Here is a 16,574-nt window from a genome sequence, read left to right as displayed (position 1 = left end):
GAGTCAGGACATATACAATAGATCACCGTTCCCCGCACGGTGTGTTGGGCATCGGCATCGCACATGGCTCAATCGACTGTTGGCCTGTTTTCGAGGGTGCTCTAGCAGGGGTCCTTAGCGTCCAGGCGTGCCTGCTTAAAAGTAAGACGGCCGAATCACCCTTGCGCTGTTTTCCTCATAGACTGGGAGAAGAACCTTCCGCCTATCCATCTATTCTCTCTTTCCCTTCAATTGGCAACGATAAGCCTAGATTCAAATCAACGATTTTTCGAGGAACAACTCGTTCATCTCTATTTCCGTTCCCTTGGACCGCCACACCTCCTCGCCTCTTATAACCCATCTGTGATTCGAGTCTTACTCTTCAAACATCTAGAGACTGCCTTCTGAGCTACCATTCATGGCGTTCACTTTGCATGTCATGAGCATGTAAGCACAGGAGTCCTCGACGTTGACGGCATTGTATTAATCCTGGGCATAGCTTGCTCATAGTACTCACACCGTTGTCGTACTTGCCACAGTGCAAGAAATTGCTCTCCCTCCAGACCACAAGTGGCATCTCGGTGACGGCGACTCTGATGCTCGCTCTTTGCGCCCAGTCACAAATTACGACTACGTACTACCTCTTTGCCTGCCCAACATACAAGAGAGATGGCTCGGTGGTGCCTAAACCGCCACGGCTCATGGACTACCTCAATTTATCCCAGCTGCTAATGCAATGGCTATGCTCCTTGCTCGCGTACGTTTCTTGATCATTGAACGAGCCAGAGCTGGAGAGGGAGTACCACTAATCGGCCGATCTGAAATGCAGCTTGGGTTTTGTACTTGTAGTAAGAGAATCTGCACACGGCAATCTTGAAACAGATCCGACCACTGAAGCGACGGCTGAAGAGACGACTGACCCAACGACTACTGATGAGATGTCTCCATCTGCGAGGACCGCAGTAATACTGGTCGCTCTCCACGCCGCCCTCTGTGTATTCTGGGCGATCCTGGCTGGTAACCCGAGCAAAGACTGGCTAGATCTCCCTTTCGTGGTCACCATGAGCATCAATTACGCCGTCATCAATCCCCTGTTCACGATCGCGACCGGAGTCGCCTATGGGCTTCAAGCCAGCGCGGCTGGAGCAACTCAGGGCCGGACCGCATTGAGCCGGACGACGCTTGTGCTGCAAATCATCATCTTCTCGGCTTTGGCATTGCTGTGGCCGGTCAGGTTCAGACTCCCGGAGAACCTTAAGGGCTCCTCTCTGTGGCTGGTGTACGACTGGTACCCACTTGTCGGCTGGGCGTGCGTGAACAATGCCCTCATTGCGGTGGGTCAATGCATCGTGCTGCGTGCCGTTGATGGCGCAGCCCGCAGCGGAGCGCAATTGATGAGTCGGGAAACTCAGCCTTTGCTAGCCACGTGAGGCACGGGTGAAGCTCCAAGCAGCGCCGAGCGCCGGTGGCCGTGGTCCTTCGTGATATTGGAATGTGGGCCGACGAAAGGAGAGTTGGACATGTGATGTAGCCTGACGATAGTCCTAAGCTCTTGACGGCTCGATGCGATAGCTGTGTCGAATGATACGTGAACGTCACCGCTCGAAACGGTAAGAAGCAATTAGTTGCGTGACGCTCCAGAGAGCGGATCGCCATGGCTGCTTTTCTTTGCTCGTTCGATACGCCCGTGGTGTTAAGAGCTTTGACCTTGTCAATAATCTGGCTCAGTAGTACTCTCTAAGTCGAAAAGCCCACATGTAGCCGCTAGTTTGTGTCCTGGAACTGAGACCTTTCTTTCTCGTCCACTTCATCGAGGCGCTCGTGAAACTGCTCATTTTCCAGGTCTCGAGCGTCACTCAAAGGAGGAATTTCATTCCTGCCGCATAATTCGAGATGGCCGGGCCAGACAAGATATGGCCATGGAATATGTATAATCCTGGACTTTGCAGCAGCAGTTGGAGCATTCCCAGGTACATCCCCACATTGTCATGGGAGACTGCGACATCTTCTTTCATTCCTGTCCACTGATTCTTTTGATATGAGTCCTTGAGTCAATTTCCCGACCCATTTTCATTTCCAAGGCTCTTCCATACTTCTGACTCTTGTCTGAAAACTTGCTGAGACCAGAAAAGCAATCCTCGAGGGTACGCACCAAAACATCAAGGTCAGTGATTCTACCGGTCTCAGTCAAGGCTTTGATCTCGAATAACACGCAAGTCCAGTTCGACAAGGCACTTGTCAGGGAATGGTAACTGGCAGCTTTAGCCCGTGCTGCTGTCGAGGATGTCGACGTCGGCCTTTACGATATGACATAGTATGGTGATGATGTCCCCAAAACTGCCAAGGGAAAAAGACCCAGACATTTTGCAATACTGCCTCCAAGATCGGTCACCATGTTCCGCTGCGGACTCCGCTCAGTAGATGCATGTAATGCGCGAGAACGAAAAGGAAATACGATATTGAAATCAGCTGTCAGCCGACGCCCAGAACGCAATCACGGCGCCACACTCGGACGTATTGATCACAATGCCATTGACCCCTGACTGCAAGACGCAGTCATCAACAGGGGTTGGAGACACATCTAGAAGTACCAATTGGTTGTGGGCGTAATTAAGAAAGAATATTTAATGGGTAGAGGGACAAAGTCCACAAGCAGCCTCTAATTATCCTGCCTATTTCTTTCTTTCCATGGCATAACTTAAGTGCTGGGGCTCACACCTCCCTTTATTGCTGTCCTTAGTTACGAATCTCCTGGAATTATCATCTTCATCCTAGACCTTACAGACTCTATCAGGCTCCACATGGCTGATCCACATGTATTCTTCAGTCCAGCCAATAGCAGACCTACGCTTTGCTGCACAGCACGACAGGAAATAAATGAGATCTCACGCTCGGCTGTCGTCTTCATGCAGGTCGGATCTCGCATAGATGACACCAAAAGGCCGTCTCGGCCCCGAATCTGGGGGCGGGTGACTATGAAGATGGTGTCGGCGGTGGTGGCATGGAGAGAATCGACCGAACGGCTCGCCCATGCTGACCAGCACGAATGTCACGCCAGGGGAAGACCTACTTGAGGCGAGGAGGACCACCGAAGGCGTTGGTGCAAGTCCTGTTGTATTTGAGATGGTCGGCAATCATCAGGTCTCCTCATTGACGACTCCAGACATCCGACGAGCCATATAAATGTCACATGCCAAGAGTCCATTTGAAGCATGCAGGCTGGCAGGGGAGGCGATGAGGGAGCCTCTTTTCAGAAACCACGGACCAATTGTAGTAGATTCTAACCCGATCGGCAGAAATCGTCTGGTTGTTGAAATACCGAACAGGCATCTGCATCCTGATTAAAGCACGCCTGTTGAACTTACCCAAACATGATCTAGTCTTGACCACATCATGCATGTGGTATAGGATCCTATCCCGTATTCAGCACCCTAGACCCACAGCTCAGGGGGGTAAGGCCCAAGCACTTCGATGTTTAGGATCGTTGACAGCGATACCCGTCGGCTGCTCGCCGACCTTTGCAGGTGGGGTGAGGCAAGACTCCCTATCCCATTCTTTGGAGTTTTGCACAAATTTACCCCCGAACCTGAAACAGATTGTTTTGTTACCTGCAGCTGTTCTCCAACACGAGCCTAGCGGTCAAAATGGAAATATATCCACCCCAGTGTTATGATATCAGAGCGCAGAGGACAATTACTCCACCTGAAGGGACGCGAAGCAAGCTGAAATCTGATCACCGCATGGTTGATAATCTGGGGAACATCACCGTTTGATGTGTCAAGCGATACGCTCTTTAATCCAGACGGGTGGAGGAATTGCTGTGGATGATGGCCTGGCCAACAACCGGGAGGCTGCCGCGGCGTAGATTACGCGAGCACTCGTCTCAAAAAAGGAGTTTGCTCGTATGGATTTCCATTCCGGGCGCCACTTTGAAGCTTCCCATCTCCAGATGCCAAGCCTTTCGAGGACATTGACAGTTCGCAGGGGGAGTGGATCAGCCCAGCTCGGCTACAGATTCATTAATCGGGGGGAAGGATTGGTTCGCCTAACGACTGCCTTTCCCGTCTCGCAAGCCAACAATCACGAGCCTCTGCCCATTTAGGATGTCAAAATCGGGGTACATTACGATTGTCAGGGAAACCACTGCGGTACAGCTCAGATGTGCCCGAGATGTGCAACTGCACATAATTGAGACCCCCCTTTCCGTGGGGCCTTGGGCAGGTCGCAGCTGCAGGCACGACTCGCTCGCTGCATGTGGCAACCCCCATCCGAGATGCCCCGGGGCCCGTTGAATGGAGAGTTGTGCGGGCCGACCCATGACACTGGTATCATGGAGGCCAATGGCCAGCCTCCCTCGGCTTCCATGCAAACGAGAGCAATCTCGCCCGCAAGTCCACGTTGCATCACCCCCACCTCCTTGACAAAACACCGTTGGGCACGCGTACTTCTTTCTGACAAGTCGGGTGATTTCTGTGCAAATTTGATTTTCTGTCTGGACGTTCGCGCCGCTGCCGCAGACACAGAGAGGAACAGAGGAATGGCCACCCTGTAGTTGAAGTGGACCAATACGAAATATCCTGGTGGAAGCGGTCCGATTTGTCCTCGCCTATTTGCCTTGGGTGAGCACGGCAGCCCACCCGGGGCCAACGGCCCCTGAGTTCTATTTTTCATGGTGCTCCACCCACCTCTCACCCCGCGACGAATGTCGTGGTTTCAAATAAAACACTTCCCGCCCTCTCCCACCTGTATCCATGCTCGTCCGACTTCTTGTTCGTATCTTCATATCAAACCACTTCAAGAAACCTCAGCCTCTTCCAGCCTCAGTCTACCCCCAAGGCTCTCAGCACTCATACAGCAACAGCCTTGTTCCTTGATACCTGTCCGAACACCGGCAGACACTTTCTACGAGTCAGCCACCGGCATCTCACACACAAACCTCCAAACACACACAATGTCAGGCGGATCATCACCACCGACAATCCAAGTCGAACTTGAGCATGAAGACTACGAAAAGCTCTCCTCCACAATATGGTTCAGCTATGAGGTCTGCGCACCCATAAGGCCACTACCGCCAGTCGGAGACCGCCAAGAAATCAAAACGGAGAGACTCGTCATCAGACCGCTCCTACCATCCGATCTCGAGGCTTTCCACGAGCTTCGCAGCATAGCCGAGATCCAGGCCAACTCGACATTCCGTGGACGGCCCAACAGGGATCTAGCAGAGTCGAAGGAGCAACTCGAACGCTTACAGGCGCCGTACGACAAGCGCCACTGGTACTGGGGGGCGTTCCTAGCCTCAACTGGTGAGCTCATAGGCGAGGCCGGCCTCCCGGATAGCGAGGACCAGCCAACGTCGGGCTGGACGCGGTTCGAGATCCTGATAAAGCCCAAGTTCCAACGGCAGGGGTACGGCCCCGAGCTCTACAAGGCCGTGCTGGACGAGTGGTGGAAGATGCCCGGGGAGAAGAGGAGGCGGCAGCTCCTGCCGGTGGCGGCCGGGGACAAGGAGCCCGGGGAGGAGGTGAGGGAGTCGATCGAGCTCGTGTGGGAGGCCGACAACGAGGCGGCGCGGAATTTCTTCGCCAAGATGCTCGGGCAGTCCAAGGTCTCGCTCCAGGCCTCGTTTGTGGGCTTTGACTGGAGGGAAGGGCGCGAGGGGAATCTCGTGCGCTGGGTCGCGGCGCATGTCGCGTGTCCTGCGCCTCGTGCGAAACAGTTGCCGTCATATAGGGGCATAAGACGCGTCTAGGAGATTTCCATGGCTCTCAGGCATGGTCGGACCACACGGGTGTCATTAATACGGGATTGTAATTATTGTACTTAGCCACCAGGAAAATTATACTGGACTAGCATTGAAGTACACAAATGGACAATGTCTCGCTTGTCTTGAGACATATGGTTTCACGGTCTTAGCAACAGAAAATATGGAAGCTCAAGAGGTCTTAAGTGCAGCTCACACATAATAAGCATAATTAACCCTGATATCAATAAGTTGCAACCGGTATTTAGGCACATACCGGTTTGCCAAGGACACTAATACTACACAGCAGCCAATCTCGCATGGTACTTGTCAGTGATCCCCTTTTACCCCCGAGCCCGGACCCAGAGAACGACCAACCTTGGTACTCTGGTCGATCAACAGCGGGCAGCTGCCAATCGACTCGGACCCGGGACACATGTCTTGTCCCGCGGAGATCCGGCCAAGGAGCCTGCATTCGAGAACCTGCACTTGAACGAAATGCGCTGCAGCTTAAATTATGCCACTGGCCGGCTGGCCTATTCGCCCTTGTCTCGCGGATAAGCTTTGTGAAACCACTATCGGCGTGCAGGAGAACACCCACCTCCCGGCCACAACGTCAACCGCAATAGCGCAGTGCCGCCAGGCCGCCTGCCTATCAAGGGCCGACTTTGCGGACGAGTGCTGTAGCCTGAGCCTATACGGGGTCGCGCCTGTGTCACCTGCCCAGGAGCTTAATCAAAAGGCAGCCAAACACCTTGCGAGGAGACGAGGTTCAGCCTGCCAGGCGGTCCCCGCTGAAGTCTTGGCTGCACAAGAAGGATGGGTTCCCGACGGTATGTGGACTGCCGTCAGATAGACTATCAGGGACCCAAGCCCGGCTGCGCTTATCCGGAAAGGGCAGTTCTGCGGCAGCTCATCCAGTCCCGACGAACACGCCGGCCTTCTCGCCTTCTGCTTTCGGCCACTCGTACTACACTCAGATCTGTGCCAAGTGTTGAAATATGAGGTCTGCAGGAAAGGATTGGACAGCGCTTTATCTGGCGTATTGACAGCGAGCTCTTGGCCCTCGGAGTGCCAATACTGAGTAGGCAAGTGGTACCTGAGGACCCCCAGAAACTGAGTAGGAAACTCGTAACTCGTGACCGTACGAGCCGTGATCGTTTGAGAGACAATGTCGACTGCATCGAGTATAAAGAGACAACGCTGCCGGCGTCTCTCTTTGGGAATGATGGTCCAGCAGCCCCAGCCCCAGCACCTTCTTTCCAACCACAGCTCCCAGTGCCAGCAGCCCTCCAGACCGCCACGATGACGCCCTTCCTCACCCTCGCGCTCGCTCTGTCGATGCCCGTCCTCTCCATGGCCGCGGCAGTCTCCAAGCCCCTCGGCCAGACCAAGCCCTTCGGCCTGGACGTCCGCCAGGACGAGACCGAGCTCCCGCCTCCGGCTGGAATCGTGGGTGGCACCACCGCCGCCGCCGGCGACTTCCCCTTCATCGTCAGCCTGTCCAAGAGCAACTCGCACTTCTGCGGCGGTGTCCTGCTCAACGCCAACACCGTCATCACGGCTGCCCACTGCTCCGTCGGCCAGACTGCCTCGTCCGTCAAGGTCCGCGCGGGCTCCCTCGTAAGTTACATCTCGATCTTTTTCTCGTTTATCCGAGCAGAGGAGCAGAGAAAACAGTGATCTTGTTTCTCTTCCTTTGGCTTGCTCTTCAAAGGTGACATATGTGCTGACACAAGATTTAATTAGACCTGGGCTTCCGGCGGCACTCAGGTTGGCGTCTCTGCCATCAAGTACCACCCGTCGTACAACTCGGCTAAGATCGACTACGACGTTGCCGTCTGGCACCTGGCCACCCCCATTGCGACCAGCTCTACCATCGGCTATGCCACCCTCCCTGCCCAGGGCTCCGACCCCGCCTCTGGCACCACCCTCACCGTCGCCGGCTGGTAAGCACACATCCGCCAAATCTGCGTGATATTACCCGTTTTGATGAACAAGTCGCTGACCCGCATCAAACAGGGGCCTCCTGACCGAGGACGGCTCCACCCTGCCCGCCAACCTGAGGAAGGTCTCCGTCCCCGTCATCTCGCGCGCCACCTGCCAGTCGCAGTACGGCACCTCGGCCGTCACCACCAACATGTTCTGCGCCGGCCTCACCGCGGGCGGCAAGGACTCGTGCTCGGGCGACTCTGGCGGCCCCATCGTCGACTCCTCCAAGGTCCTCAACGGCCTCGTCTCCTGGGGCAACGGCTGCGCCGAGGCCAACTACGCCGGCGTCTACACCCGCGTCGGCCAGTTCGTCGACTGGATCAACACCAACAAGTGGACCTCGTAAATTTCTCTGGCGCTCGCCTTTTTCGCATTTGCGCATTTTGCATGCAGTGGGTAGCATTCGCCCGACTGGGAGTTGTTGAATTCTACTGGAAAGGGGTTGTTCTGGGGGCGGATGATGTGGCTGGAGAGCTGAGTGTTATATACTTAGTTTCCAAGAAAACGATGCATATGAAAACGTTTCAGCGCAAAGCTGACACTACCAAAACTACTGTGCCAGCATATACACACTACACAGCAATGTCACGTGGTGAGATTTTAGTCTGCATCACCCTCAGGATCCACACTACTCCCGCCTCGTCAAAACCCGCCGCCAGTATTAAAGAAGTGTACGTTGCTGTTACTGTGCGTGAGGAGGCAAATAAAGTACCATTCCGCCAACTAGGAAGTAAAGAAAAATGCAGGTTGGCTGCAGAATATTGTGCTGTAAGTGTTATCCGAACAACACTGGTTTGCGGAAGTGCATTGAATAGCCACTGTCTACAGTCTTGTATATTGAAAGATCACACTAGTAGTTGCTTGGAAAATCTACATTTTGTTCCACCAAGACAGATATTGCCGTCCGGTGTGGTATAAGAACTCAAAGAACACAAAGAGTCTATAAATAATCCGTAAATGTGTGAATGTGATATTTGCAGAGCTATTCGCGAGTGTGGCTGGTGACATACAAGCACAGAGTTTGATTGGGCTTCTACGTTGCGGGCAGGGCAAGAGATCCGTATCGTGGCCGTTGAAGAGATAGAGAGGAAGAGACCAAAAAACCCTGCAGTTTGCGCAATGAATACTCGTCGGAGTGGCCTGTGACGCTTGCAATCACCTAGGTATGATTGTACGGAAGCATATTAGGATGTCAAGATTCAGGATCTTTTGCTTGAATGTTGCATAGGTTAGGTACAACAAGCATTGGTCACGCTTGTTTCATTGCTCCAGTCTCTCTCAGGGAGGTCAGGTTGATTGTAAGCGGTCATCCTCTAATGCTATACATCCATCAGACTTTGTGCAGGTCGGTGCATTTCCAAGGTGTTTTGTATATATTGTAGGCGTTCAGCTTTCTCAAGTAGAAATACAATAGCCAACCATTTCAAGTTCTCAGGGGCCATACTATGGAACGAAAAATTGTTTCCTAGCCAATGCTACAGGTCCAGAAGGGTGACCAGTTTTGGGACTAAGGGCAGACTGTGGTTGATATAAGGATAGCGTCGGAGACCAAAAATATATCAGAGCGGGCATGCCGACAATGAAGGTTGTTTCTAACAGCATCTAGCCACATGGAGGGCACACGGACATGTTAGAGTGAGCTCCAATTACGGATTGTATGGCAGAGCTGCAGGCACAATGCAGCCGTGGTGTTGCAATTCGTTTCACGTGGTTCTGCTGCATGCATGCTCTTCCAGTGTCAGGAATACCAAGCTCTCCTTGGCGCAGCTAGATCTATCGGATCGATTCTTCCAAGAATCTTAAGCTTTTGAGACAAAGCGATCGTACCACACACACCACTTAGCAACGGGCTATGGGCCCAGCCTAGATTAGCTCTCTTGGCCATAGCTTCTTCTGTGTGGGTTCGCCACAGTGGAACTCAACCACAGCCAGCTCATATCAGTCTGAAAGACGAGACTTCTGCCCTATTCGTTTTGCAACCGCCCTTCATCTTAGCAGCTGCATGAGGTGAGGGACTATCCCTACTATACACCTTGACTTGTGATAGGGCAAAGTAAAAAGCCCACTAACCGGCCTTATCACCGGGAACCTTTTTCCATTGCTTCTAGTGTCTATTAAGGTTACAGTGAAGAGATAAGGGGTGAGGGCACATGACACAGTTAAACGCCATTTAGTCTATATTAAGCCAGGGGTTGGCCGAGATTGCGAATCATATCCACCTCCGGATGGGCTAGCTGAACGAAAAGACAACACCGATATGTATGGCAAATAAGAAAGACTTCATCTCGAAATACATCCCCGAGCTTGCTTCACAGAGATGGCAGATCCCTTTGACCGCCATTCATCATGACCTCTGAGACCTGTGGGGGGGGAGGCGATAACACTGAATTGTTCGATATCTGGTTCCACACCACTTCGAAGTCCATCACATCATCCATCGCGCCTTGTCAAAACCTGATCAGGATTTCAGGCTTAATATGCTCTGCTCGATTGGTCTCCCGCGCATTTTTCCCGACGCACGCCCCCCAATTGAGCCCATCGCCACTCGATGTAGATATGGCATCCCGTGCTGTTGGATCCGTTGGATCCCACTACTGATAACGAGACCTCGGCCCGCCCTTCGAGAAGGGACCCCCGGATCGAGACGAACCATACGAGATCTGGCCGTCCCCATCTGATGCACATCTACGGTTCTGACAAGTTCGAGGATCGGCCCAATTCCATCTGGGTTCAAGGTCGGGATGACACCACCCCTCCCACGATGTTTGCAATCAACCGGGGTGGCGGCCTTATCTGCAGCGCCGAGCAAACGCCCAGCAATGCCCAGGCCGCTTCTCCACCAACAAGAACCCCGTCCTGCCCGTTGGGACTTCTGGGCTGCGCCAAATTAGCTCAATGGCATCACCCATGTTTGTCTCGGAGCCAGCTGCACGCGTGTACTATCACACTGAAATGGTTTATCGAAGGGAACGTCGCTAGGTCGAGACATTGACAGAGACATGGTTCCCCCCCCTCCATGGCGCAACCACGGGGCTGGGTGGACCGGCTGGTTCTTTTGCGAACCCCCTTGCTCCGAGACCTCGCACCACCATGAAGAGCCATTCACAGCGCGCGCTCCCATATCGCCATATCCGGCTGTCTCTGGGTGATGGGCGCCTTGCGAACTCCCCCTCCTCTCCCTTATCTCCTTCCCGGCGAGGACAAGCACGGCTGAATGGACTGATCTCGGCCTATCCTCGTCGACAGTGGCGGCCTTGGCTTCTCGAAGTGTTCTAGAAAGAGCCGTTTCCTGGGAGTGTACCGTTAGGGAAGGTGGCCCGTTTACATCTGGGTAGCACAGCGCCACGGAAGCTGGGCACATTCACAGAAGGGTAGCACAGCGTCTTAGAAGGGTTTGTGGAATCTCGTCGCACGCATACATTAAAGTGACCCCGCCACCCCAGTGATTCGCGTCCTTGATGGCACGCCCGCCGAGCTTTTCTCTCCCTGTGTGGTCGTTCTTGGTCGCTTGGTGCCCAGCGCTTGACATCTTGGACCAGGAGCTTGACTTCGTCTAGTGCAACACCGTCTTCTATCTCATCAGCTTTGCAACTCTCCACCAGAAACAATGGGTTTCAGCTGGCGAGGCAGGTCCGAGGCCCGCCCCATCGAGCCCGTGGACTCGGCCGAGGCCACGGGCTACGAGGTGGGCGGCGCCGATGCCGACCTCCACATGAAGAGGCTCAAGGACCAGCACAGGTTCGACCCCTTCATGGACATTTCCAAACTGGACGCTATCGATAATGTGATCGAGTCCGGAGATGTCGAGAAGGAGGCTGTCGTCGAGGAGCAGCTCATCGGAGAGGACTCGCCGTACGCTGAAGTCCGAGCTTCAGTAAGTTGTTGACCCATCCAGGAGTGGACTTGACGATGAACTGCGATCCTGACTTGCGTCACAGGTCTCCCCAGGAGATAACCCTGACCTGCCCGTGGACACCATTCGTGCGTGGACTATTGGTTTCATCACTTGCACCGTGGTCGCCGCCATGAACATCCTGCTGAACAACCACTACCTCGGTGTGTCCATCAGCACGCCCGTCGTCCAGCTCATCGCCTACCCCATGGGTGTCGGCTGGGCCAACTACGTCCCGGCAAAGTCATTCACAGTGTTCGGCAAGGAGTTCCACCTCAACCCGGGCCCGTTCAACAAGAAGGAGCACACCATCATCACGGTCATGACCGCCGCCGGTGCCGGTTTCAGCTACGCCTTCGACATCCTCCTCGCGCAGCAGGTCTACTACAAGCAGTTCTGGGGCTGGGGTTTCCAGCTCCTGCTGGTCTTCTCCACGCAGGCCATGGGTTTTGGTATCGCCGGCATGCTCCGTCGGTTCCTCGTCTGGCCCGCTGCTATGGTCTGGCCCGGCTTGGCCCTTGTGTTCTGCACTGTCATGGACAGCTTGCACAACCATGCGCCGTCCGACCCATCCAAGACGAATGGTTGGAAGATTGGTCGTTGTATGTCAAGACTCTCCTCTACTAGTTGACTCTGAATCCCTCGGTCTCGGATGACGTGGAAGTTCTGGACTCGGCGTTGTCTTGGGGTAAGCTGACATGATCTAGACTACTTCTTCATGCTCGTCTCCGCTGTCACCTTCTGCTACGAGTGGGTTCCAAACGTAATGGCCAACTTCTTGGTCTACCTCGGAACTTTCCCAACTTGGATTGCCCCCAATAATGTGGCCGTGAACCAAGCTTTCGGTGGAGTGACTGGAATCGGCATTCTCCCCATCTCGCTTGACTGGTCTGGCGTCGCTGTAAGCACACATCTCTCAACGATTCGGGCTTCGTAGCAGACTACTAACACTTTTCAGTCGTGGTTTGGCAATCCTATCCTTACTCCAGGATTTGCCCTGCTCAACATGCTCGCTGGAGGTATTTTCTTCCTCTTCGTCACCGTCTTGATCTACTTCGCCGGTCCCTCGTACAACCAATACCTCCCGTAAGTAAAGATTCTCCTCCGTGTTATTCATTCGTACGGTCTGGCCTCTTTTCCTGTGTGACTACCAAACGGTTCTCGAACCTCCGGTCACAAGGGCGAACCCCTCCCCCCCATCTCCCAAAAAAGAAAAAAGAAAAAGCCGCACTTTTCCTTCCTTTTCCTGTCTTTCTCTACCACCCCAGGATCTGGAACAGTCTGCTAACAAATTCCAGAATGGTCGAGAACGCCAATTTCGACCGGTTCGCCAATAACTACAACACAACGCGTATCCTGAACGCGGACACCACCATCAACGAGGCGGCATACAAGGCCTACTCGCCCCTGATCCTGCCGGCGGCATTCGGCCTGTCGTATGCTATGGGCTTCGCGACACTGGCCAGCAACGTCAGCCACGTCATCTGGTTCTACGGAAGGGACGTCGTCCGCCGTGTCAAGGACTCCAAGTACGAGGAGCCCGATGTCCACCTCAAGCTCATGAGGAAGTACCCCGAGGTGCCCGAGTGGTGGTACTCCATCGTCTTCCTTGTGATGTTCGCGTTTGGAATGCTAGCCAGTCAGCTATGTTCGTACCATTCTTCTCCTGCTACACATATCAAATCTTTGTGTTTAAGAATGTTCCAAAATGTATCACTTTGGGATCCGTAGCAGGTGACTAACAGGTGCTAGGGACGACTCACCTCACGTGGTGGGCCTACATTATTTGTATTGGTGTCGGTGCCTTCTTCGTCTTGCCAGTCGGTCAGTATCTCTGATGTTGTCTTCTCCGATATGATTTGCTGTGCTGACACGCGTGACAGGCATCATTCAAGCCGTGACCAATCAGCAAACTGGCTTGAATATCATCACTGAGATGATTGTCGGTTATATGCTTCCAGGAAAGCCCATCGCGATGATGATGTTCAGTAAGCACAGATACCTTCCAGAACGCATTATCTTGGACTCTACAACAGGTCACTAACACATAAAAACAGAGAGCTGCAAGTCCCCCCCTCCGATACGTCCCCATCTGTTGTCTTCTGGAGGCTTCCATAATGCATTACTGGCGCCCTGGAGGTTCTATTGCAGCCCTTTCACTAACACCTACTAGGGGGCTATATGCTTTCATACAATTCCCTGACTTACGTTCAAGACATGAAGATTGGTCACTACAGTAAGTTTTCTCTCGAATTCTGGACTAGAGACACACGCACCACATTTATAGGCTACTGCTGTTGAGTCCGGGATCCGGCCACGGCCACGGCCAAATACTGTCCCACTCCACTATCGTACAGAGCCCCTTGCCAAAAAGTACGAAGGCTAACTCCCAATCACAGTGAAAATCCCTCCTCGTTCCTTGTTCAGGGCTCAGCTCTTTGCTGTGCTGTGGCTATCGTAAGCACAAGTCCCTCATATCATCGTCATCCTTGGTAGTATTCTGGAATCTTCAGGGCGCATTACTTCGGGCTCCGTAGCACCTTTTACTGACACAACGCAGAATCGTCCAGACGGCCACGTTCAACTGGATGTTTGCATACCTCCCCGAGATCTGCACGAAGGCCCAGCCTCAAGGCTTCACCTGCGCTGGTGCAAAGACCTTCTACAATGCCAGTGTTATCTGGGGTAAGTTGGCGAATCCCCTCGCAACCATGCTCAGGCTCCTGGGGTACATGCCCGTCGCCACTAGTGCTAACTAAGCAATCAGGTGTCATCGGTCCCGCAAGAATGTTCGGCGCTGGTTCTATGTACTGTAAGCACGAGTCTTCCAGGATGCATTCCTTTCGACTCCAGAGAATCCAGCTGACACGCAAACCAGCCTGGGCCAACTGGTTCTTCCTGATCGGCTTCGCATGCCCCATCATCCAGTACTACATCGCCCGCAAGTACCCCAGGAGCATCCTCCGCTACGTCTTCTTCCCGGCGCTCTTCGGCGTCTCGGGCATGATCCCGCCCGCCACCATCTTCAACCTGCTGTGCTACCTGACCATCGGCATCATCTTCAACGTCATCATCAAGCGCAAGTTCCCCGGCTGGTGGGAGCGCTACACGTACTCGCTCGCCGGCGCGCTCGACGTCGGCAACGCGCTCTGCCTCATCCTGTACGCCCTCGCCCTGGGGCTCAGCGGCAGCAGCTTCCCCGAGTGGTGGGGCACCGCGGGCTTCGCGGAGACGCTGGAGGCTCAGGCCATGGCTGTTACGAAGACGCTCAAGGACGGCGAGGTGCTGGCTCCGTGGATCAAGAGCTGGAATTAGATGTAGATGTTGGTGCACCGCCTCGTTCACTCTTTTTTGGGACTCTGAGGGGGTCGAAAGTTTCTGGCATGCTCGGCTGTGTGCGAGATAGACCGATTCAAATGCATTTCTTCCGTGCTCAAGTCTTACAATGGTTGCCTTTTTCGCCTTTCAAGTGACCCTAGTACACTCAGTAATCGGTGCTATGAACCAAGCTTTAATGATGGACAGCATGTGTGATGGTGCATGTTGATCGCCTTGACAATTGCAAATGCCCAAGGGAGACTGGCCCCGTTCCCAGCTAGTCAGGTACAAAGGCAGCCAGCACCAGTTGATCTTACCTTCAAGCCAAACCACAGCTCGCAGTGGCCCCAGAGTTCGACGAGGTATTTTAGAGTATTGAGGGGGGATCATGGCGCTAAGAATAGGCAAAAATGTTCCCAGGTATCGCCTTATGGAATGTTCTATACGATCTAGTGTAGAATTTGAAAAGGAGTTCGAAGGCCACCCCCTGCAGATTGCTCTGTGGGCTACCCTATGGGAGGCTTTGCTACGAAAGACTGTTCCACAGAAGACTGCCCCACAGGAGTATCACATTACAGGTCGTCTCTAATGAGACTATGACACAGAAAGCGGTGTCTGGTCAAGCCAAATCCAGATATCTGGGATTGGTGCGAGTGGTACAAGCCCGTATATAGCGCTGGGGTGCTCGGCGTTGTCAACACGAAGCTAAGCGAAATTCCACAAATCACATCGCGTTCCGTGGGGGCAGGGAACCGCTTCACTGGATTCGGCTGGCTCCATCAGGCAACTCGTTGTCCAGTCCGTCCACATGTCGTCTGCATACGAAATCTATCTGGATGTGGAAGTGATTGGTCTGGGCGAACCCAATCGAGGCAGAAGACGGAGCAGGACCTGCATGACGAGCGTGTGAAAAGGAGGGAAGAATTGACGTGCGAATCGACTGAACGAGCGGGACGTTGTCATCCAAGCTTAGATCGTTTGGTGTTCGGACTAGGCGAACCTAAAACACACATGCTAAAAAGGGTTATTACTGAGCAGATTCTCGAGATCATCTATCCCGCGCAACTCAAAATGCGCGCCGAGGAAACAATATTTGGGCCCAGGAACCTGCAAGTTCCACCACCCTCCGATCTTTGCCCCATTGCATGAGTTCCTTGCAGGGTGCTTCCCCACTGTGCAATGATGATCAGTTTGTCTCCACACTTACATGGGACGAGGTCCGCCGATAACATAGCTCCCCTTTCCAAACCGCCTGACCCAGCAGATTGGAGACTTTCTTACAAGCCGAGGGCAACGAGTGACCTCTGACAATACAGTGGATCGCAAGACAGCTTTAATTGTGCGGCATGCAATTGGGCTGTAGGCAACCCAAAGTCATGCCTTTCAGACTGGACTATAGGTGAACGAGTAAGGGCAGTTTGAATGGAGATTGATAGGGGTATGAAAACCCGCCTGTTGTTTCGTGTTTACTGAAAAATTCCCGATTGCCTAGCGGCGCCCCTTGTCCCGCCTCGGATCGCCATCCGGGTTAAAAACGACCGTGGGAACATGTCACCTGCCAGGGGACGGATGTCTTTTAAGTCCCGCGTATTCCAACTACTGGACAATAGTTTCTGGATGAGGTCGATGTTGCGCTAGCCGTCAGTCCTCTTC

The 16,574-nt window shown here is 53.6% G+C and overlaps 4 protein-coding genes across 4 annotated transcripts; all 4 read left to right on the top strand.

The window, feature by feature from the left end:
• Positions 1-917: 917 nt before the first annotated feature.
• Positions 918-1,409, top strand: INS49_005815 (uncharacterized protein; the record flags this gene model as incomplete). Its single annotated transcript, XM_043166593.1, has 1 exon — positions 918-1,409. The coding sequence occupies one exon, from the start codon at positions 918-920 to the stop codon at positions 1,407-1,409; it is 492 nt and encodes a 163-aa protein (XP_043027737.1).
• A 3,521-nt stretch (positions 1,410-4,930) lies between these two features.
• Positions 4,931-5,728, top strand: INS49_005814 (uncharacterized protein; the record flags this gene model as incomplete). The annotated part of the gene is made up of 1 exon (XM_043166592.1): positions 4,931-5,728. The coding sequence occupies one exon, from the start codon at positions 4,931-4,933 to the stop codon at positions 5,726-5,728; it is 798 nt and encodes a 265-aa protein (XP_043027736.1).
• A 1,296-nt stretch (positions 5,729-7,024) lies between these two features.
• Positions 7,025-8,057, top strand: INS49_005813 (uncharacterized protein; the record flags this gene model as incomplete). The annotated part of the gene is made up of 3 exons (XM_043166591.1): positions 7,025-7,342; positions 7,469-7,668; positions 7,742-8,057. The coding sequence occupies 3 exons, from the start codon at positions 7,025-7,027 to the stop codon at positions 8,055-8,057; spliced, it is 834 nt and encodes a 277-aa protein (XP_043027735.1).
• Positions 8,058-11,318: 3,261 nt separating this feature from the next.
• INS49_005812 (uncharacterized protein) lies at positions 11,319-14,918 on the top strand (the record flags this gene model as incomplete). The annotated part of the gene is made up of 12 exons (XM_043166590.1): positions 11,319-11,585; positions 11,650-12,205; positions 12,311-12,504; positions 12,562-12,689; positions 12,902-13,251; positions 13,356-13,427; positions 13,487-13,591; positions 13,777-13,839; positions 14,003-14,060; positions 14,164-14,288; positions 14,371-14,415; positions 14,482-14,918. The coding sequence occupies 12 exons, from the start codon at positions 11,319-11,321 to the stop codon at positions 14,916-14,918; spliced, it is 2,400 nt and encodes a 799-aa protein (XP_043027734.1).
• Between the last annotated feature and the right edge of the window lie 1,656 nt (positions 14,919-16,574).

This window comes from Diaporthe citri, assembly GCF_014595645.1.
Source record: "Diaporthe citri strain NFHF-8-4 chromosome Unknown scaffold_2, whole genome shotgun sequence".
Taxonomy (NCBI): Eukaryota; Fungi; Ascomycota; class Sordariomycetes; order Diaporthales; family Diaporthaceae; genus Diaporthe; species Diaporthe citri.
The sequence above is the reverse complement of the archived record's forward strand: the minus strand, read 5'-3'. Positions and strand labels throughout refer to the sequence as shown.